The sequence below is a fragment of the Psittacula echo genome, assembly GCF_963264785.1.
Source record: "Psittacula echo genome assembly, chromosome: 1".
Classification (NCBI taxonomy): Eukaryota; Metazoa; Chordata; class Aves; order Psittaciformes; family Psittacidae; genus Psittacula; species Psittacula echo.
This window is the reverse complement of record NC_137735.1, coordinates 25,226,280-25,250,489: the sequence shown is the minus strand read 5'-3', so window position 1 is coordinate 25,250,489 and position 24,210 is coordinate 25,226,280. Positions and strand designations below refer to the sequence as shown.

Below are 24,210 nucleotides of genomic sequence, written 5' to 3'. Positions count from 1 at the left end.
CAAAATTATTTCCAGAGTTTAAACACGCAGTTCACAGAAATTCAGATGCCACTGAGTTCACTTTTGCCACTGCTGTTTTTTGCCGATTCTCTGCCCTAGAGAACATGCTGCTGGAGCTGTTTTTAGTTTTGCTGAATAAAAAGGCAGTGAGTCCTGACAAAGAGAAAAGCCAACACTTACTACCTTAAACTTTCCATATTGTCTATCTGCATCTCAGGAAGAGGAAGGGGAAAGCACCTGCATGGAAAGTTTCCTTTGTCTCTGAAGGCAATGACAAGCTGATCTTGAGTAAGTCAGTCAGGGATCCTCTTTGGAAAGCTTTTTTCCAACTGGATCGCATCACTTCAACAGCTGCTATGTATAAAAAGTCTGATTTTCCTTCTTGTTGCTTGCAGACAATTGCTTTCTGATGGGAACAAGTTCAACTTCCTCTTGCTCCCATTCTATTTCTAAAACAGACCCTCTTTTTGCGCATGGTATCAAAGCATTCCACTGGGAATACAGCCACTCTTTGGCCTATGTCTGGGTTTTTTTATAATCAGAATCTGACAATTCCTCTTCCTCTACAGACAGAAATTCTGAAGACAGAAAGGAGGAGCCAGTGTATCTCCTAGCATTCTGAACCTCCTCATTAGCCTTTTCTTTCCTTCTCCTTATAGGAACTCTCTGTGGAAGAACAGGATATTTCAGAGAACAAACAGTCTGCAGTTTCTGTCCCTCGCTTTCTGGTCCTGAAAGGAAAAAAAAATTTCCCACCCCCAAAATTAGCTCCTCAATGAGCTTGGAAACTTTATCAAATGAGTAGCCTGAGACTTATGTATTAGCTAAAACAGGGACACGCAGTCCCTATGCTCAATGCTGTGCATTGCTTGTTCACATCATAACCTTAAAGTCCCCCTTCATCAACTGCAAAGCAAGTAATAGTGATATTCTTAACCACAGGTCTGCCCTTAGACTTGATACAGAGAAAAATACTATGAGCACTAGGTAAGGTGTTATGATGCTTATTTCTAAGTGGCACCTAATCCCCATAGTGGGATTTGGTGAGGTGGGATCCCTCTGCACTTTGAAAGAAGGTTAGAACCCTGGAGAGCACGAACATTACAACACCTGCAGGCTAAGGATAGTATGTAAAGATAGTAAGGAAAGTGGCCCAATAGGCAGCTGTAATCACAAGACTGTTTGAACCCAGGCAGCTAAAAAGCAAGAGGTGTTTGACTTACAGGATCTGAATGAGAACAAGCAGCGAATGTGATTCTGTCTACCGGCTGTTTTAGTCAGCTGGTCAACAGGTATGAACTCATAAGAACTGAGTTCTCTGACCTCCTGGTAAACTATTAATAGACCAATGTCAGATAGCAGTTACTTTACTTTTAGTCACCTTGGACTGCTGTGTCCAGTGATATACCAACCTAATGCTTTTGCTGTGCCCAAGGTTTGTTTAGAGTACACACTTATTGTAGCTTGACTGCTTTCTGCATAGTTTCTGGATTCCAAAACAGGCTGGGCAGCACGCAGAAACCTATTTAGTCTTGCCAAGGCAGTACTATTATGCTAGACAGAACTTAGGGAACTTGAAAAACAGAAGTATCTTGCATCTTCACAGGTGAGAAGAATGCAGTGAGTATTTTCCAAGTCAGACGATGACTGAGAAGGATAGTTCTTGCGTTTCAAGTGCAGGAATCAAAAAAACCTTGCTTTAGGCACTGACACAATCCTTGGTTCTGGTCCTCCGTGTACAAAAAAATACTGAAACTTCTCCCCTTTCCATGTTCCCCTCCTCAAAAGAACAAACAGTCCTGGCTGTTGCAAGAAAAAACAACAAACTGTTCCCTTTGATTCCTCCTCCCAAATCATAAATTCCATATTGCTATGTTTGTTATGCAACTCCTGGCTTTACAGGAGAAAGCAAGTCTAAAAGGTTTAAAGACTGTAAAGGGTGGACTTGATGACATTAAAGGTCTTTTCCAACCTAATTGATTTGATGATTCTATGATATGGTCTATTTTGCAAAATTCTCAGCTTCTGTGCTTGTGGCCTCAAATCTGTTCCTCTATCCTCTAAGTTTTTCTTACAAACAGCCATTAGTTGTGCTCAGAAATCATGCAAACTCCAAAATTAGCTTTATCTGAATCTCGTAACATCATCTCTGCTCAAGTGCTTCTGCAGAATTCTGATGAAAATCAAAATAGCTTTCACTCTGCTTTAAGCATGGAAAGCTGAGTAACAAAGATCACAAAACTATGTACACTGGAATTGACTCAGGCACTATCGCATATAATGTTCAGAATGTCTGCTTTTTCAGTTATAAAGACAGTTAAAATCTGGCTACTGAAGAAACTACTTCAGAACACCTTACTAATTGCTATAGGTATTTCATGTTCTGGAAACAACACAAGCTAGCTTTTACTCATCTGAAAGTGTTAACTTCCCTTTAGTTGACTTTTTTGTGGAAGAAGAGCTATTGGTTTTCATTCAAGGTACACTATCAACTGTTCCAAAGAAGCAAGATGACAAAAGGGGTGTTTCTTTTGACTTTGTGAAGACAGCAAAAAAACCCACACAGAAGGCATGTTGAGCAAAAAGGCTTTACGAATTAAAGAGAATAGATACACTACCAGCCAGCCTAATGAAATCTCTAGATTTATCATTGTATGACCCCAATACAATATATAGGCTACAGCAAAACAGGTTAACCTTTGCAGAAAAGATACCTTTACCTTAAAAGTAATACCTTCACAAAAAAAAAAAAGAAAAGATACCTTAAAAAGATACGTCTGTCAACTGTATTTTAAAACCCTGATGCATAAAAATCAGAATTGGCCTTTATACAGCATTAAATCTACTACTTCTCACTTCAGTTGATTTCATGTTGCACTTAATGCATCCTGAGGATTTTTCAAGTTTTAGTTTGCAGTATCAAAAATTGACCTGCATAATAAATAAAAACCTGAATAATAAAAATTATTCTCCTCTGAATAAACAACTTATCAACAACTGTCAACACAGTAAGCAGTAATGCAACACTTACGTCCTTTTAGCATAACAAAGATCTGTATCTTTAATATGAAGTGCAGCATTCAAATCCTTCTTATTAATTTTTTTAATCACACTGTATTATGCAATTAAAATCATGCCATAAGATCATGATAATGCTTTCCAATGACACTAATTAACATTATTCAGACCGAGCAGGTCTATTAACAGAGGTAGGCCTACTGAGATAACCCTCTGATTGTCCTTCAGTTGAACCAAATCCTCTTTTCATCTGAATTTCTAGTCTTCATGTAAAGAACTTTTTTAAAGAAGCAGGTATGATGATGATCAAATTCTAGCATGGGTCAAACCCCTCTAAAACTGATAAGTTATTTTAATTGCAGAAAACCAGTTATACAGCAATCTGATTTTTTTCTGCCAAACGGAAAGAACAACTTGTAGAAAATAACATATATGAATATTCATTACCTTCTATTTCAAGTGCTTTAAAAGAACCAAAATTACATGGAAAAGACAGAAATATATACTGTAGTCAGTATAATCCCCCATTGTTCTATGCTGCAGCATAAAAATAATTTATTGTTTCAGCAACCAGAATTTTCAGGTACTACAGGTGTGCTTAAGTCTTACACTCTAATACTTCGTATTGGAAAGCACATCAAGTGGCTGGCACTTACTGCTGTTGAACTTTTTTTTTTCCCAACAGCTTCTAAACAAATAAAATTACTTGGGGATTTATTTTAATTGAAGATTCAATTGGACTATACATTTCTATGCAGTTTCCATAGCAACATTCATTTCAAACTAAAGAAGCTGCTTCTCTATTACTCATTATTAGTAAAATTCAATTTCGTCTCTCTGTTGGAACTAAACAACATTAAGAGAGGCCTTGGGAAGAATCCATCTACCACAACTAATTAGTTTTGGAAATGGCTTTTTAAAATCCACCTAATTTAAATTTCAACCATGTTGAAGCCTGAAAAGCAACAACTTTGCCACTGAAGTGAACAACTGCCAAAAGGCATACAACTGTTTTGCTGTGGTCTGAGCAAAAGAAAAGATAGGTGCTGTAAAAGAAAGTCTTTTAGAAAGTTCACAGCCCCTTTCTGCCACAAGTCATGAATTGCAAATCAAAATATTAAGACTATAATCCCTAACATTCACCTTCAAAGATGCATTAGTCTGACATGTACTACCATTCTGATCTTGGTAGTCCACTTATAAGGGACATGACAATAGCACAAACCAAAATATATGCTTCTTATTAAAAAGAGCAAATGGATCAGACTCTTTTTGCATACATTTTGTATCGCTGTCTTGCTCAACATTACTTCTAATATCCTTCCAAGGCATAAGCCACATTTATCTTGACTGTTTCATCTGACTGTCTACCCAATTGCAGTCTCCTTATTTTTGTTTCAGCAATAATGCAGATCAAGAATAAAAACATAAGTTACAATCGGCACACTATTTATTGACCTGTTCTGGTGAATTTTAGTGTGTACAAGATTTTAATTACAGAGATCCACTCACTGAGGAAGAACACTGTATTATGTATACAGTAAGAAGAAAAAAAGAGCTATTTTAAACCGTTGTACAGACTAAATCAAGTTATTTTAAGCCCAGAAGAAAAAATTTAAAAAGTTTTTAAACCAGCAAAAACTAAGGCGCAAGAGGAAAGGCCACAGATTTCTAAAACCAATTACCACACAGAAATTACAGTTTTGGATCTAAGCCAATATCTTAATGGCAATGCAATGCCACACTACACAAGCAAATTAAGTACTACCTTCATTCCCACATCCCTTATGTGGTATCTACATGTCTTCATTCAGGTCCCAAGAGCTGACCTGGGAAAATTTCATCAAGAGGAGAGAAAAATGCCTTGTAAAACTGCAGAGAACAAATGAACTGACTTGCCCCAGAAATAATTCTCCTGCCTTATTCTACTGATAACATTACTGAAATATGATCGTGAAAAGGAAAGAAGAACATTTTGCATGAAAATAAAAGGATGACTATTAAGATGAAGAAGTCTAAGTTGTCAGGTCAGTCTTTCTATAAATTAATTCTGAAAAGATCATTGGCAAATTTGTATTTAGTCATATATTGCCTAGCCTAAGATTAAATTGTCTGATGCCATCCTGACATCCCACTACTAATAAACTAAGGATAATGCAGAATCTATATAGATGAATATAACTTGGAACCTGATTACTCCAGCTTATTACAAAACTAGAATTCTACAGTTTTAGTAATGCGTTATTTTGCACTAACTGATGGCAGCTTGCCCATTGTTAAGTTTGTAGGTTTTGACTGACAGAAATAAGAACAAGCTTTTGAATGATTTTATTAAATGCGTATCATGTGATCCCATTGCTGTTAAAGGGAACCGTTAATGCTTGCCTATCTCCTTCCAACTCTAAACCAGCAACTTCATAGTTATTTTGTCATTTCTCATCATGGGAACATATGTGCATTATTTCTTGGAAGATGATCAAGAACTAGGGAAATGGGGAAAAAACATTAGTATTTTATTCAGACAAACATTCTGTATTTTCCTTACTAAATAAAGTGGATGATGCTTAAAATAACAACATACCATAGTGTAATTGTGAGCCACCTTGTGCAAGTCAGTGCAACCCTGTGCATCAGCGAAAGATCGGATTCCAAGGCAATTGGACGGGTGAAGCTGCTTCATTAGAAATTTGCAACATGCTTCTACAACCTGAGAGAGCTGAAGAAGGCAAGCTGTAGATAACAGGCACTCAATGTTATCTTCTTTTAATTCAAGGCGACCTAGTAACATTATGAAGGAGATCACATTAGCTTCCTCTTTTTTGTTGTATTCTCTAAAACTCAGATGCAACAGAATTATTTACAGATTATATGACAGAATATAAAGTTTAGCACATCACTCTTAGCAACAGATAACCAGCTTTTCAAAATTAGTACATTTGACGATGAAAGCAAAGGGAATCCCAGTAAGATTCCTTTTTTGTCAATCAGGATACATTTAAGATACTCACATAATTTTTAAACTAACTATAGTATTAGCAGAGAACCTATAGCCTACCAGGCTGCCTCAGGTAACAGCAATGATGATTTCTTTATTTTTAAGGCATTAAATAATGCAAATAATAATTTCTAAAGAGTGTGTGAAATCTAGTAACGGAGTATAATCCTCACAGGAGGATAATGCATTAGATGGAATTCCCATTTCCATTCTAATTACCTGTATATGCATATTGAACCAGAGCCCACAATGCATTTGGCTCCACACCTTCCATCTTAATTTCTTCCTGTCTTGCTTCCCTTACATCATTAGTGAACATTGCCGCAAAATAGTCCGAAACAGAGGAGAGAACCAATCTGAGTACATCATGCAGGAGAAAAAGGAGACAAAGAGAAAAACAAACAAACAACTTACTCAACCTGATATTTCTTAATTTATGATTCATTACTTTGCCCTTTGAAGAAACACTGCATTAAGAAAAACATTTTAAAATTGACAAACTGCTCCATGCTCTAGGTCCCCTCTAGGAATAATGAAGTACGTTCTACATTTGCTGCTGAAGTAAATGAATTACCCCTTCAAAGCTCAATGACTTTTAATAGCCAACACAGAAACAACCCACATAACACACATGAATTTGAAACTGAATATAAATATACTTTTTGGAAATAAAAAAATAAAAAAAAAAAAAGAAAAAAAAGAAGTTTAATTCCATTTATATTACGTCAGCTACTTTTTTTAAAACATGAAAGAATGACTAGTCCTTCCCAAAGTGCTTTAAACTGCTTTACACATGCATTCATCTACCAATACTATAACAGAACTAGGCGCAGTAAACATGGAGAAGGTACAGAATAATCTCTTTTGTAAGTAAGCATTTAGCCTTTTGCTAATAATTCTGAGTATTTCAAGATACTGAGTAAGTAAACACATTGGTACACAACAGACATTTCTTTGGATAGCTGAAAGTAAAACACTGAGTACATATAATAATGCCACTCCTCAAAATGTGCAAGAATTTTGATGCCTTGGATTAAGGTGAAAGAGAAAGAAAATCAATGTAGGACAGGAATATTCAACCCACAGTTCCATTATATGAAACCTACAGTAACTATTCATGAGGTCTGCTGGGCTCTTCCCCAACAGAGCTCCAGAAGAGCTCTTGTGGTTTGGACCAACTTTTGTGCTGCAAGAGTTCGCTGTTGTCTTGCTCACAGGGGATTCTCAAATATAAATGTACTTGCGTATGTACTAAGCTATGCAAACAGCAAGTCCAAGAATCAAGCCTACTGCAAATACCCTACAGAGTCCATCTGCATACATTCAATGAATCTAATACTTCACAAAATGTCAGTTTATTTTGTACTGAATCATTACATTGGCTTGTTAAGATGACAGAGGTCAGGAACCACAAAACAAATTAATTGAAAAGGTGAGCACCAGTGCTTAGAAGTTTAACTGCATTTCAGTGGGGAGGATTTGCTTGTACACAGACAAAGTAATGAGTTACAAAAACCTGTCTCTTAGTTAATTAACTGCAAAGTAATAAATCATGAACTAATTTGAAATACTTTTTTCTTGCTGATTTTCTGACCGCTGACCATTTGGTCAGGCCTACAGTAGGGTAATCCTTTTTTTCTAGTTGCCAAGGCAACAGAGTTGGTTAAAGAGCATATGGGGAAGAGATTAATTTTACTTTAACATCTTACATGATTGAAGTTTTGTAATGAGAAATAAAGTTCTGTTCTTTTAAAGACCATACTGTTCTTGAAATATGAGATTTATTTTGTAGCTGGCTTACTCAGAAATATTAGAACACTCTGCCAATGTAGCACCCAGGCATCACTTGTAGGCATTTTAACCTTAGGTTTAATGACACCTGCAGCTGCATGAAAATGCTACCTCCCAGAGATCTGTACAACTTTAGTGAAATTAGAAAGTGCATTCATGTCATTATCAAGGGACAGTTTCTGCAACTGTTTTTGATGTTTGAGTAAGATAACAAGGTCAGATTTGTATGTACAAAATAGAGCAAGTGTGTAGATGGGCAGATCCAAATAACCCAAATATCTCTACAGATCCAGCTCAGAATTTGCTTTTAAAAAACCAAACCAAACAAGTTCAAGTCACTATTGCCAGAGGTCAAGATCTTAACTTCTATGCAGAATAGAGCTTGAAAAAGAAAAGTCTCTGTGATGGGAAACAGAATCTAAAACCTGATCTTACCACAGCTGGGGTTTTTGGTGGTGGTGTTATTTTTTCCTTCCCCCAACAGTGCACCTGGTTCAGGTAGCTGCACTATTATTTAGAAAATGGCTGGACTGTACGTATCTTAGCAACAACTGTTGAAGAAATGCCAATGACCTGAGGCTCCAAACATCTTTTACCAACTGTTCAGTATCAGCAAATGTCTCCCTGTAATTTACAGTCTCAAAGTCTCCCAAAAGAAGTGACTGGAAGTTTAAAATGCAAAACATTTTCTATTTTTGCAAGCTTGTGTTTGGATTCACGAGAAGGAATACATGCTACACAGTGTTAACTGCTTTCCAGGGTGATTTCCATACACCAAAACAGGGTGTGCAGCCCAGGAGTACACCGACACAAGTAATATGCCAAAGCATAAATTATAATGAAAACAATTTTGTAATAATTTCAGCCAAGAAGCATGTTCACAATGAAAAGCCTTGAAACAGGTGCCCACACTTCTCTCTTAACTAACTTAGAAAAAAGTTCTTTTGAAGAAAGAAAGGGGATTGAAAGATACAGTGACAATGTATCAAGGTGACATAATTACCATAAAAGAAAACAAAGGCAGACTTTCAGCCAACTGGCCTTTTCTTGTCCCATGTTTTTCCTGCTAGTCAATAAAAATCAATTACTACTTTACTGTTGTGGTTTAAGCCTAGCCGGTAACTCAGTGTCCTAAACCCAGGACATTTACTCCCCATATTTGACACCCACTTGTTCATTAATCTTTTAATCTCATAGCTAATAACTAATTTTTCTTTCAAGCTTTTTTTGGATAGTCTGAAATTAAACTGTATTCTTACATACAGATTATACAGCATGAAGCAGCCAATACCTTCATGTAACTGAAGAATCCATGGAAGGCTTTCCCCATCCATACTTGACCTTTTTGCTAAAAGAGATCTAAAAGAGCTAAGTGAGAAATATGATTTTTCAAAAGAAAATCTGTGCAATGACTGTTAAAACTACACTTACGTTTACATCTCCTTGTTAAATAGAGCCATTGTGGCTCTGTTAGTATTTGACATAAAGATAATCTCTGTGTTATTTATTCATCACTAAAATTAACATATTCCTCCATATTAAGAGTTCACTGGGAACTACTGATGCTATAAAATCGTGCTTTTTCTCAGTTTAGAAACTGAAGGGTTTGTATTCTGAGTTTGTGGTCTTTTTTTTTCCCCCACCTAAGAGTGATATTTCTTCCATAACTGGCCCAAACTAAAATGCCTCTGAAATCCATATACGTTGACATTAGAGAAGCCTCTTAACAGTAAAAACCAAACCAGACCAAAACAAAAAGAAAAAATGCACCCAAAAGGGCAAGAAAAAGCCTTAATGCACTTAGCATTGTGTTGCTTGACTGTGGATGTTGAACGTAATTACCCTGACTCTCCTTGCCTAATGACCAGCTACTGCCAAGTACTCAATTCTGCATAGATAAGATTACAGGGATTTGGCTACTGGATTATATGCAGAAGGTTGGCTGCTCTTTTTCAGTGCACAGGAAAAATTAGAGAAAAAAGAACACATGGATACCAGATTTTTCCACCTGGGAGACCATAAGACACCTAAACAATTAGTTTCGCTGGAAAACCCCTCAACAGCTATAGGCTAAACACTGACAAAATCTGGGTGTTTCAGTATGTGCCCCTGTTCTAACATGAGGTTCTATTACTGCTGATGTCTTTAATTTCTGTGGTTTGTACTGATCCAAAACCAGAGAGACTTACCGTAACCGCTTAACTTATTTTGAAGAGTTTTCTACTGAAAGCCAGTAAAATATATATAAGCAGGGTGGCACGCCTGAATTATACTGTACTTCTTGTTGGAATTGCCACAAGCTGCATCATCTAAACAGTTTTCTAGGTCTTCAAAGCAATTATTAAGTAAAATGCTGATAGCTGTCAAACCTGGCAATTTACAGATTTAGTATCTCCCAACCTGATTCACCTGATAGAATGAAGTGAAGCTTCTTAACATCTTAAATAGGACACTTCCTAGGCAACATCTTGTTTGTGGCTGTGTAACACCTGAAAATAGGGAACTCATTAATAGCATTCACTGAAGATTTAAGGTGATGCTGAATAGTTTATGCATCCTATTATGAAGCACCCCATACACTGGTGGCTTCACCTAGTTTCTATTCTTGATTAACAAAGCATGTTAGTAATAAAAACAGTATATGCAAGTGGTACTATCCCATACTAATGTATATCTATTTATTTAAATTAAATTTGTTTAAAAGCAAGCAGTACCTAAAAATACACGCAGTATGGTTATGTTAAAATTATTTCCAATTACAGCTCTTCAAGAGAAATCAAATGTTTCAAAATTCATTTGCTGCTTCTATTTGCTGCTGATTATAATAAACCCTTTGTGAATTTTTTCAAAACAACCACACTGTTAGTAGCAATAGCACCTTTTTTAACATAATCGTACAACTGCCTTTTTATATACTTTGACTTTTTAGGAAGACACTTTGTGTTAAACTTTTATAAGCTTGTAGCTAAAAACAAGAAAATGTTGTGGTGAAGGATTTACAAACTACTGCAATACAGACTATAAAAGAAAGGAAGTATTATTAAAACATATGGTAAAGAAGTACAAAGATAAGTAAGCCTCAAGATAAAAAAAGTCTGCAAACCAGGATTTGTGCTCTTCCAGACAAGCTTTCTAACCCCTAGAGCACATAAGCTTCCATTTGCCTTCTTTCCTTCAGTCCCATAGCTTTTGTACTTCCATCTTTCAGTGTCAACAGGAAGAAAGAAAATGTCTCTGCACAGACTTCCAGATTGCTGATTAGAGGCTACAGAGCAGGCTTTAAATCCTCTCTGGCTAAGAATTTACACAGACCCTTTTCTTACGGTGAATGTTCTGATCAGCAGCTTACAAAATAAAACAAACTTCTGCTATGGATATAGCAGTTAGCTGAACATAGTAAATAGGAATGTAATGACTTAGACATCTGAAATTGCAGTGAACACAGAAAATATCAGGTTCAAAACAGAAAATCTGAAAACTCCTCTCTATAGGTAAGCATGATTTATAATAATGAAAACTGTCTCTTCCTAAAAATTCTATGTGACCTCATATTAAGAAAACCCATTTTATTTTTAAAAAAGGAAAAAATTAAAGAAAAAGCTGTCCAGTGTAAATTAACTTTCTACTTTGTTACACAGATCACCAAGCTATTAAGCTTATACGTATTTAATACATCTTTAAGTATTATATTTTAAGATAAATAATCAGTAGTGTTCTGAAATACACTGACTGCTCCAGCCTGCAGTCAATACTGAAGAAGTCAGAACTTGGATGCAGGCAATGAAAAAAATCCTACAGAATTTTTTTCTTCTAACATTGGCTACAAATACATAAAGTCATTCTTCTTACTGAATTCCTATAATTGCCAAACCAAAATTAGGATTTTCATCTTTATCTTTCCCACTAAGGAAAACTTCAGTTTTCAGTGGACATACTCAGATGAAGACTAGTTATTGCTATGCTTCCCTGCGAAAGCAAAACAGTTAGAGAAAGAACTTGCTATGCAAAAGGCAAAGCTTATTTCTAAGTTTCTCCAGCCTTATGAAGTGAACTAAGGACAATCATAAGCCTCCCACCTCCTGCTACAAGCACAAGGTGTTCTTCTTTGGCCTTCAATTTCATGCATCTTTCAAACACAAAATACCAACTACAGCAAGATGTTTTTCCTTCTAAGACCAGAGCAAACAGCAGGTGGTAGCGTATGCCTACAGCATTACAGAAATAGATACAACCACGGAAACTGGAGGAGCAAAGACAGTTCTCTAAGTAAATAAGAAACAGGTATGAACTACATTATAGAACTTTTTAGCATGTAGTCTTTCAGTTTATCTAGTTAAAAAATAAGTATCTTGCAGTCCTCATAAGACATTTGCAGCTGTCCCCTGCACCCTTTCTGCACTTTTTAACTGTTACATAAACCATACTCCAAAACTGTATGCTGCAAAGGTGCTACCGCAGCCACATATAGTAAAATTATTTCCTTATTTCATAACAAATTGATAATATTAATTAATAATATATTCTATTCCTTATCACTATTTTTCAGGTTTACAGCACTCCGAAGCTCTTTGACTTCTAAATTACTTCCGCGGGTGCAAATCCACCAGGGGTATGCATTCCCTGTTTCCATCTGATTCACTCTCCACAGGGACTATGCAGTTTTGCAACTAATTTGAACAAACTGAAGACCAATCTTAAGCAACTCTGTAGCCACAGGGAAAAACAAATCATCTTGCTCACCCCAGTGTCTCTCCAAAAAAGATTCATTGTCATCCACAACTATGTGGCTCTAAGTGTTTACAAAGGAATTCAGGCCAGGGGTTGAGGGGAGGAGAGCAGGACCACACATTTTAGCAGGAACTTGGAAAAATCAGTGATAGTCTCGACAGTTTAAAAATGAAGTTGTATAAAATCAAGCCTTTGAGAGCAATACCAAGTTACAATATAACTGCCTCCATGCTCAAGTCAGTTCCCATCCCCACGTATTATCAATCCCTCAGTTGTGTCAGCACAACAGTGTGGATGATATCTGAATAAAAACAGTGATTTGGCTTTTTAAGAAAAATACCAAACCCAAACCAGCAACCTCTTCCCATCTTTTTACTATTGCAGTATTAAGCTGTAGTTTCACTGTGGGGATAGGAATGAGCAATGGAGAACAGGAATGCTTTATGTTGCTATGTCTGTTGTGGACCTGTTGTGAAACGACAGCTTACTTAAACCTAGGGTCCTATTAGAGCTATTAATACTGTGCATTAAATATGGTAATGTGCTTCACTTATTCATACTTTTGTTTCACTATTTTTGGAATTTTCCTAGCTTTTAAGAGGCATGCTATACGATCTGTTAATTACATAGACAGGTAGGGCAATGTTTGATCTAATTTAGCCATCTAACACTTACTGTCAGTGTTCAGTAGTATACTATCAAAGGACTCTTCCTACTACAGGAGCAAACAAACTTTATGTGGACAGACGACTGTCCTTATTGCTAATTATGACTCCAACAACTTCATTGGTTAATACAAAGAAAAAATGAAATCTAAAATTTTTTTTACATCATTCTATGATACAGAAACCACTACTACTTAGAATATTCTGAGGATGCATTTGGGACTTTCGGGGTTTTTATTTTGTTACGCAAATACATTACTATATGCTTGAAGACAAAAAGTAGAACATGAAAACATCACAATTGTTTTGATGCTGCATCACGTATAAAACAGACAGAAATTAACTTTTAGTTTCCAAAAAAAAACCCCCAAACGTTAAATATAAGTGTGTTTGAAGTATTCAAAACTGTTCAGGATGTTCTGACATTCTTTAAACAAAACATAGGACACACCTTGAAGGTGCATTTGTAAACAAATATGAATTTTTACTTCAAATTATAATAAGTTTACCTGTGAGCTGGAATTCTACGATCACCAGCAACTAACACCACATCACACAGCTGTTTGTGTCTTAGATAATTCTCCATCTTTTTAAAAGTCTGTTCAGCGTGGTTGAGAGCCTGGAAAAATTCATCTGAGGTACAGGGCTCCATAGTTTGACAAGATGATAAGGTATGGCTGCTGTTGGAGGTTCTGCTGAAAACAATAACAGAAATCTTAGTTCACACAATACTGAGGTGCAGTGATTCTGTCTACAGATGATAAACAAAAGTCACATGTGACTTTAAAAATTATATACATGATTTAATATATATTCCCTTGCTATTTTATTTCTCTTCATTTTCATACTTTCTCTCTTCAAACCTAATCTAAACCTTGTGAAACAGGTACTATCATTTAATATTATCATTTAATATTGTACTCTTAAACTAACAAACACAGAAAGATCAGTCCAGTGATGGTATCTATAGCATTGTCAGGTGATTAAGAAAGAACAGACATCTACCAAGATTCTGCAAACTCAAAAAGCAACAGAAGGATGCAATAAGGAATCAAACATCTCACTGCCACATGTTGAAGTCTTACTTCACATGTATATTAAAATGTTGTTTCACACTTAGGCTAAAGTGGCTAGAACAAAACTCAGCATATATGGTGCTAGTAGGAGTGTGTGTGCATGCAGCAGAGGGAAAAAGAAATAATCAAGAAACACACCAGTATACCACCACTCCCACTGCATGAAGCCTCGTGTCTGAAATGAGACCCTGCACAGTTAGAAGCCAACACAGGAAAAAATAAGGGTGGATGGGAAATAAAATTATTCTGATCCATTCCCACAGCACCTTGGGAGAAAAGAGGAACAGAGAAAATGCAAAAGGAATGCACGGGCCTAGGACATAAAGGAAATGAATCCTAATTATGTACACTGTAGGAAGCACCTCTTCTTGCTCACAGGTCTTTAACTCATTACTATTTACTTTTCCACAAGGCAGGCACATTTTTCACAATGCCATGAATTCAGGCAGCACGCTCAGGGCTAAATCTAATAGAGACCAGTTGAGCAATCTGGACATCCATAAATCCATGGGTCCAGATGGGATGCACCCACGGGTGCTGAGGGAACTGGCGGAAGTCATTGCTAGACCACTCTCCATCATCTTTACCAAGTCTTGGGAAACGGGAGAGGTGCCTGAGGACTGGAGGAAAGCAAATGTCACTCCAGTCTTCAAAAAGGGCAAGAAGGAGGACCCGGGTAACTATAGACCGGTCAGCCTCACCTCCATCCCTGGGAAAGTGATGGAACACCTTATCCTTGATGCCATCTTAAGGCATGTCAAGGATAAGAGGGTTATGAGGGGCAGTCAACATGGCTTTACCAAGGGGAAGTCATGCTTGACCAACCTCATAGCCTTTTATGAGGAAATAACACGGTGGATGGATGATGGCAGAGCGGTGGATGTGGTCTACCTTGACTTCAGCAAAGCATTTGACACAGTCTCCCACAGCATCCTCATAGCTAAATTGAGGAAGTGTGGCCTGGATGATCAGGTAGTGAGATGGACTGCGAACTGGCTGAAGGACAGAAGCCAGAGAGTTGTAGTCTATGGGGCGGAGTCTAGTTGGAGGCCTGTATCTAGTGGAGTGCCTCAAGGGTCAGTACTGGGACCAGTATTATTTAATATATTCATCAATGATTTACATGAGGGAATTGAGTGTACTGTCAGCAAGTTTGCTGATGACACTAAGCTGGGAGGAGTGGCTGACACGCCAGAAGGCTGTGCTGCCATCCAGCGGGACCTGGACAGGCTGGAGAGTTGGGCAGGGAGAAACTTGATGAAATATAACAAGGGAAAGTGTAGAGTCCTGCATCTGGGCAGGAACAACCCCAGGTTCCAATATAGGTTGGGGAACGACCTGTTAGAGAGTAGTGTAGGGGAGAGGGACCTGGGGGTCCTAGTGGACGGCAGGATGACCATGAGCCAACACTGTGCCCTTGTGGCCAAGAAGGCCAATGGCATCCTGGGGTGTATTAGAAGGGGGGTGGTCAGTAGGTCGAGAGAGGTCCTCCTTCCCCTCTACTCTGCCCTGGTGAGACTGCATCTGGAATATTGTGTCCAGTTCTGGGCCCCTCAGTTCCAGAAGGACAGGGACCTGCTGGAGAGAGTCCAGCGCAGGGCAACTAAGATGATTAAGGGAGTGGAGCATCTCCCTTATGAGGAAAGGCTGAGGGAGCTGGGTCTCTCTAGTTTGGAGAAGAGGAGACTGAGGGGTGACCTTATTAGTGTATATAAATATATAAAGGGGGAGTGTCACGAGGATGGAGCCAGGCTCTTCTCAATGGCAAACAATGATAAAACAAGGGCTAATGGGTATAAACTGGAACACAAGAGGTTCCACTTAAACTTGAGAAGAAACTTCTTCTCAGTGAGGGTGATGGAACACTGGAACAGGCTGCCCAGGGAGGTTGTGGAGTCTCCTTCTCTGGAGACATTCAAAACCCACCTGGACACATTCCTATGTAACCTCATCTAGGTGTTCCTGCTCTGGCAGGGGGATTGGACTGGATGATCTTTTGAGGTCCCTTCCAATCTCTAACATACTGTGATACTGTGATACTGTGAAATCTACCAAGAGACTTAGCTCAGTCCTCAGTCTAAGACACTAATTTCAAGACAGCTCCTCAGAAACAAAGTCTGAAATTTCAGCAGAAAATGTTCTGTACTGAATTTAAACCTGTATCTAGTGAGGAAACAGAAATGAGCCTACTTCCCTTGGAGGACTTCATCTTGCATGTGTGCTCTGAAGTTGTGGTCAGCCATTTATTTAAGCTGTGTCAATATCTTCTCAGCCCCTGTGAGTCACTTGCTCTGCTCCACCACTGGCCCTATGGAACAAGTATTCTTTGTGGCCATTTTGGAAAGTGAATCAATGAACTCATATATGTGAAAAATGTAACCATGTAATGCACGTAACCATGAAAAACATTACATTGGCAAAACTGGATGGCATTTTCACAGTGAATGAGCAACAAGTACTCAGAGAAAGCAACTCTTAAACCACCAGGCCTGCAAAAGAAAAAGAAGTGGAAAGAACTGGTCAATAAGAAAATGCTTAGGAAATTCATGTTCCCTGTCACAGTTTATCACATCCTCAATTGTGTTGGCAAAGGTTGGGATTTTGGGTTTTGTTGGGGGTTTTTTTTGGTTGAACCATATTTTAACCCAGATTCCTCAAATTAACCCTATTCTTAATGATAAAAAGAATTTTATATGGTATCAGGGATTGATTTACATCACAATCTCACCAAGAATTGTGCAGATAGAGCTGAAGTAGCAACAAACTAGCATGCAGAAAGAAAAACCTGAGCCAGCAGCCCTCACTAGAGCCATTGCCAGAGACTGCACACATGTGCATTCTGCACAGAACTCAGCAGCAGTCACCAGTCTGTTCAGTAAGGAAAACTAAGTGCCGTGGTGTCTGTTTTCCACTACTCACCATAAAGCACTTACTCAGAATATAGAAAAGAGTTAGGTCTCCTCACCTGAAGAAGTCCGACCCTATATACCTGTCCTCCAGCCATTAACTTACAAACCATTTTCCACAAGGAAGGAAAAAGGAAAGAAAGATGGAGTGGTCCATAAAGAGAACATGAATGAGTCCAATAGATGAGGTACTTGCAAAAAAGGGAAGATAGAGCTTCAAAGGCTATTTATACCTATTACGTTTTACGAATTTGTTTCACAGTTCCATTTAGCCACAGCCGTGACAGCTCTGGAGAATACACAGCAAGGAAGGAAGAGAAAGGGAAGGACCTGCTTTTCTCTCTCCCAGTAGTAATACTGAAATGGCTTCCAAAATTCTTGGCCTACATCCCTTTCAATCAGAGAGAGGAAACCTGGGTATCTAGCACTGACCTGTGAATCCCATGCTCTAAGAAAACAGCCAGCCATGAGGTCCTGCAGCACTGAATATCAAGGCAGCTCTGTTCGTTTTGGATTTGCCTCTCAACTCAAATTTAAGTGTAGTATGAACTTCCCCTATACACTGGCTAGGGGGGAACCTCACACATACTACTAAGAAAATGACATTAAAGACTGAGGCTCTCAGCACACAAAATAAATGTATCAAAGAACCCTTTCTGCAGATTCCTTTAAGAGAGTATTTTTAACACATTCAGTGGAAACATTGTTAAGAGTATCTTAGAATGTTAGTTGGTAGGGTTTCCTTTCTGCATTCTTAAACTTCAGCCACACTTCTCTTAAGTCCTTCTTTTCTTTCCCTATTTATGTCAAAAAGATCCCATCTAGCACTGACCAATTTTTCTTAAGTATGGTACAATTTCAGGTTGATTGTAAAAAGAAAGAATAAAGTTACCCTAAGGACAAGGTCTTTCCCATGCTAGCTACACATTTTACTACCCTGATGATTCATATAGTAAAGATGCTCGCTTTCTTCAACTGATCTAATTAAGAGTTTATGTAAGAGTATGCCTTTTGAAATCAAAATTATAAGCCATGCTGTAAAACCATTCATTTCTAAAGGATTTTATTTCTTGAAGTAGAATGTTTGGAATAAAGAGCTCTGCCTAATCTAGTAGTTTATTGCAGAGCAATGGAGCAATTAACTGGCCTAGTAAAGTGGCCAGAAATGAGTTTCAAAAGTTAAAGCACTTATGATGACAACCATTGGAGAGCAGAATACACCCCTCTCTTCCTGTTGTTGTTTCAGGGTTCAATGTTGTAGCTTAAAGCCACAGCACAGTTTTCAATATAAAAATAAACGAAATTACAACATATACAAGCCTTCCTTCCTCCCACTTTTACTAAACTTACTCTCTCAAGAGAGGCACCAGTGTTCTTCCAGTTTTACTGGGGAGAAACACAATCTGTTCCTATTAACAGGATTTGTTATTTTACTTATTTTAAAGCACTGATATTCATTCTAAAGGAGGAGTTACAATGGTTATTTTACAGCAATTACTTATTAGCTAACAACCTATGAATTCCAGTAAGTATTAACTTGGCTATAACAAAGGTTGCAAATGTGTTTTTCAAGAATTTTATGCATTTAAAATTATTTTTAGGATGGCATCTTCTAGGCTAGAAGTCTCCATGCTTGTTTTTGAAATAAAAATGAAGCCATGAAGACTTCATCATGACTGAGAAAAAAATCAAATACACATTTCAAGCTATTCATTTTGGAACAAAGAGAGAGGAACAAAATCCAAAATCTGAAATTAATTCTAATTTTTTTTTAATAAATGTAAAATTCTGTCTAAAAAAGTTCTCTGAAAAATTTGTGTAAATTCACTTGTATTTAACGCTGTTCTACTGTCACAATCAGTTCACCTAATTTAGCTGTAACTTCACCTGTACTTCTAAAAAAAGGTCAACTTCTCCACAAAATAATTTGAAAGCCTGTGAATCTGCAAAAACGTATTTTTACTGCATCAGAGTGATGCAGTTAGATCAAGGCTATGTAGTACAGATGCTGGCCTTCTAGACAAATACCACTTTGTCTTTTCTAACCTCTTGCAGCAAGTAAAAGCTTATTTCCTTTCATTAAAAAGCCAGATTTTGTTTGACAGAAGCAACATAGAATCATAGAATGGTTTGGGTTGGAGGGGACCTTAAAGGTCACCTACTTCCAACCTCTCTGGCCAAGGGCAGAGACACCTTTCACTAGACCAGACTAGTGCAGCTGGTTACTAGAGCTTTGACTGGACAAAGCAGACAGGCAGTGTACAACGGCATTTCTATGTGCAAAATTTTGATGGAGAAAATACCCCAAATATACTGCTACTATGTCTACTCAAGTGGCTGTTCATGGTATCAAAAATTAAGTCTGTTTTTCAAAAGATTTATACGCTCTGTCTCTTTTTCCCCACTCCATCTACCAAAAGTCCAGGTCTTCTCCTTTCTCCTTAGTTCCTTAAGGCACTGTCTCACTAAAAAGGGACAGCAAATAAGGTGACCAACAGGAAGCTGTGCTTTGCAGCCAGCTCCGCAGCAGAGCTTTTGCTCTTCCTCAACAAAGGCGATGAGTTGGGTTTTTCTCCATTAACTTAGCCGCCATTTGCAAAGAGTGATGTTATCTTTGAGACTTCTGCATACCCTCACAAAAAGATGAAAACAGCCCATGGGTTTTAAAGCTACCAGGGAAATGGCAAAGGTGATGCAGAACATAACTGCATAAACATGGTGCCTTTTAGTTTGGTTTCTAAAGCAAATGCTCTATCTACACTGTTGAAATCTGCAGGCAGCACTACACACCAACCCAAATGGCTTTCATAGATGCACTGAAAACAGTGCAAAATAGGAACTGAGCAAGAATAACCTAAGCATAGAACTGACTTAAATTCTGTTTTGCATATGTTTCTCTAACACAAACTGAGCGTGGATGAAAGCATTAGAAGTAGCAAACACTGGGAAAACTGTAGAGATGGGAAAAAAAAAAATCAAACATGTGGTTTTCTCCTCACTACCATGGTTCCACTGAACACCACTGTTTCTCAGAAAATGAAGTAACTGACACCAACATTTTAAATCTGAACGCATGCATAAAGAATATCACCTTTATAAATATGACAAGTACATAACCAGAAAAATCAATAAAGCAATTTAGACATCTCAACATATACAGATATTAAAAAAGTAAGTCTCCCAAAATTTCAATGAAGAAAAATAGCAAAAAGTATTAATTTTTTCATTAATTCACACCTCAAAAAGGTTCAAAATAATAGAAGCAATCTAGATGTAAGTGATGAAAATGATTATGTGTGTGCAGGAAAATATGTGCAACTGCCTTGTGTTTAGAGAAGACAATAAAAGGAAGAGAAATAAGGCATAGTACCCTCCATCCACCTGCTCACATTCGTGTAACGCAAACGCAAGAATAATGCCAATGAAATCAAAAGCCAGCATTTGACTGATCAAATCAAAACTCTGCAATCATAAATGAAGCATATGGAATTTAATCCAGTGAATCGCCAGTAAGCTGTAAATTTCACTATTATTCAAAACCAGTAAAAGCATTTGTTCTTTCTCTAGAACAGACAAAATCTCCAGTACCCGGACTTTCTAATTAAAACCAAAAAAGTCCTATGCATCCAAAAGATAAGCTAATTGTCTACTTTGAGACAGGACACTGCATTTGCTAGACAGCATAATAAGCCCAAGATCTCAAGGTATTTTTCTTTTTTTTTTTTTTTTGTCAATAATATAATTAGAAGATCTGTTGCCATTTCAAATCTTTAGGCTAGGGTAGTCAATGGCTTAGGTCATACACATCAGAGAAGATAGAGCGTATCTCCCCTTGAACAAATTACATATCAAGATAAATTGCATTTTTACAACTTCCTTGCTACATTAAGATGGCTTCCTGCATTGCAGGTTTTACATACAATGTTTCAAAACAGTTTAAACTCTATTGCTTTAACAATCTGGTTGTTCACATTGTTGTCTTCAAGCTAGCCGATGTTTTATTGCCCACCAAGACCAGAACAAAACTTGCTAAAATAATAATACACCAGCTTCCATGATTTCATATTATATTTTGTAAGGAGTAAAATATTTCCTTCTTCAAAGTTAGTAAGACAAGAACCTCAGCTACAGAGAATGAGGTTTGTTGAAAAGAAGGATGCCGAAAGGATTCTTGGAAAAAGTAAGCAAGAGTAAGAATCAGGACACTATTCCAAAGGCTGGGGAGAGCATAAATAAAAGGAGGAAGCCATAGAAGGTGATAATAGAGACTGCTAAAAATCCAATGGGTATCATAATTCAAGAAAAGGGAAGACAATAGCAAGAGGAAAAAAGTGACCGTGCAGAGACAGAAGAGCACAGTAAGGGTATGCATGCATGTGAATTTGAGGGCTCATGATTTACTCTATGCTAAAAAGAATTATAGCAATTGCCAGAATTATAGTCTTGCAATCAAAAGGCATAGGTTCAAGCAAACACAAATGCATCTACATTAGGCTTAATCTAACTAGCATGAGTAACAACAAGCACGAGAACCTGGAGCATAGACTCTAGTGTTACCTATACTAGCCCAAAGACATGTGCAGCCTGCTAAGCAAATACTACTGCATCTTTACTTGTTAATATGAAACAACATAGGCATGTTTCACCACAGCTAGATCTTTGATTATAGCACTGATGTTCCCTGACTTACTTTTAAGAGATGTCTTGGATTTAGTGCAATGAATTCGTATACCCATACAAATGTCACCACTAATGCGCATTTTGTCTGGAAAACATCTACTCCAAACAAATAGATGGAATCCCCTGTGACTTCGTAAAGTCCATGCTGAAGCCTCTTCATTACAACATCTACTGTTCAAGCTTACTACATTAAATCTGCCTCATCTATGCTATGTAACTGTGCTGCACTAACCCTTTTCAAATGTGTACAGACAGCCCAAGCAAAAATGTAACAGGCACCGAGGAAAATGAAAGAATTTTAGCAGCAGCATGGAAGAAAACAAGAGGCTAGAGATTTTCCCCTGTAAAGCAACTTTTCTTTCAATAGCAAAGTTTCTTATTTTCATTGAATTTGTGCCTATATCTAGCAAAAATGTCATTTTCATAGTTTTTTAGCTAATCTCAACTATCATACTACTATCATGCCACTATTATGGAATCTATGAACTGTCCTTATTTACAGTTTGGATTATGTTGTGATAGGAGATATACAGAAAATACAGAGCACAATTGGGGGTCCTAAATAACTTACAGCCTCTGAGGTCAGTAAGACTGAGGTGAAAGTAAAAAAGACATAATCAAAGTTTTCTGTAGATTGAAAATTGTTGGGGAGGGGTAGGGGAAGGGCAGACTTAGGTTGGAATTTACAGTGTACTGACTCCAACGCTGTTCATACAGAGCAGTACTGCAGAGTAGCTACCACATGGTACATTCAGACCTTGTCTTAAAATCAATTACTGATATTGTACTAAGCTATTCAAGCTTAGGACACAACTGATGAATTCTGAAATACTGTTTGCATTTAACATTCAAATATAAATATACATTTTATATTTGAATAAATTTCCATACTTAAATCTCCAGTAAACTAATTCAAATATTTTAATGCATGCCTGGATGAAATGAACCAGATGCAATATTCTGCACGCTAGGTATGCTCCAGGTATTTTTTTGCCTGATATCCACTGTGCCTTCAAGGTCTGTGGACTGCTACTAAGGCACCCACAAAAAGTCAAGAAAAACAAAGCTGTTGCTAATAGGCTTAAATTTGCTATACCAGAGTCTGTACAGCTATTGGAAAATTTTAAAGAGTGTACCAATCCAAAGTGATGACCATTGCTTTAGGAATGCAGGAGAGCTGAACAGCAGCAGTAGAGGAAATCAAGGAGACGAAAACCAGCAAAAGAATTCAAACCTCACCAGCCCAGTAAACAATCATTCAAGCTAATGCTGGTTACAAACACCACACAGGAGTATGATGTGAACAGCATTATAGCCGACTATCTCTGATCCCTGAATCCAGATAATCTGTTTGCATCTCAGATGCAGCCTTTGGTGAAAGATCTGGTACTAAATCTGTGTACCCCTTATGCCACCAAGCTCTATACTAGTAACAGATGAATTCTACAGTGTCTCTCCTCTAAATGAATCACATAATGATCTAAAGCTTTCGTAATGACAAAGACCTGATTAAAATGCTTTTCTACCTGTGTTATTTGATATGGAAAAGAGGAAGGATGATTGATACACACAAAACAGTTGAGCTGTTTCTATCGCTTCATGCTTTTAGGACTTGTAACTGGGTAGTAAGTTACAGAGGAGCGAAGAAGTAAGCTAACTCCCCAGCTTCTACAAGAAGTTTATAAAAAGGATGCTTTTCATACACACAATTTTTTTCTAGTGGTTGTAACAAGGTTTTCACATGGGGGGAGAAAAGCCCTTTGAAAACTACATATATGAAAGTAGTTTTATTCCCCCTCACCCACAGTTGATAAGAAGTTGTATTTTACACTAATAAAAAAATTTGTTTAATTAACTTCTTAACATCAGAAATGTACCAGCTGTCAGGCAGATTTACGCAGTCTGCCCAACAGCTTATCCATTCGTAACAAAGGGAGTGAAGAAAACATGGTTTAAGGACAGCCCCCCCCCCCCCCCCCATGAGATTAGAGATACAGGTAACAATATAAAGCAAGTTTTTACATTATCATTAGTCACACATTAAATTGCACAAACACTGAACTCAAAATTTATCTAAAATAGTTAAAGCACGCAACTAACACACTGGGAAGAAATACAAGACAATAAAGGAATTACAAATAACTATATATGCTATACATGATTAAGCACATAATTTAAAAGATACTTCAAATTTACTAAATTCAAATCCTACACTCACTTCCTGTAGTATACAGCTCTGCCTGCAAAAAAACCCCAATCACCACCAATGCTATAGATACCTCTCACACTCCCTAAATAAATATCTGCAGTTCTCCAGTTCTATAAAGTAACAAATTAGTTCTGTCATGTGT

General features: G+C 37.4%; 1 protein-coding gene across 3 annotated transcripts in view; it reads right to left on the bottom strand.

The window, feature by feature from the left end:
* Positions 1-24,210, bottom strand: part of KLHL5 (kelch like family member 5) — a gene marked incomplete at its 5' end in the record, with an annotated part of 39,605 nt that overhangs the window by 13,548 nt on the left and 1,847 nt on the right. The window contains 3 exons of one of the 3 annotated variants that reach the window (XM_080631922.1): positions 5,600-5,796; positions 6,233-6,369; positions 13,707-13,892. In XM_080631922.1, the coding sequence (XP_080488048.1) occupies positions 5,600-5,796; positions 6,233-6,369; positions 13,707-13,892 (520 nt within the window). The remainder of the gene's footprint in view (positions 1-5,599; positions 5,797-6,232; positions 6,370-13,706; positions 13,893-24,210) is intronic. The other 2 variants (XM_080631923.1, XM_080631924.1) reach the window with 2 other exon arrangements.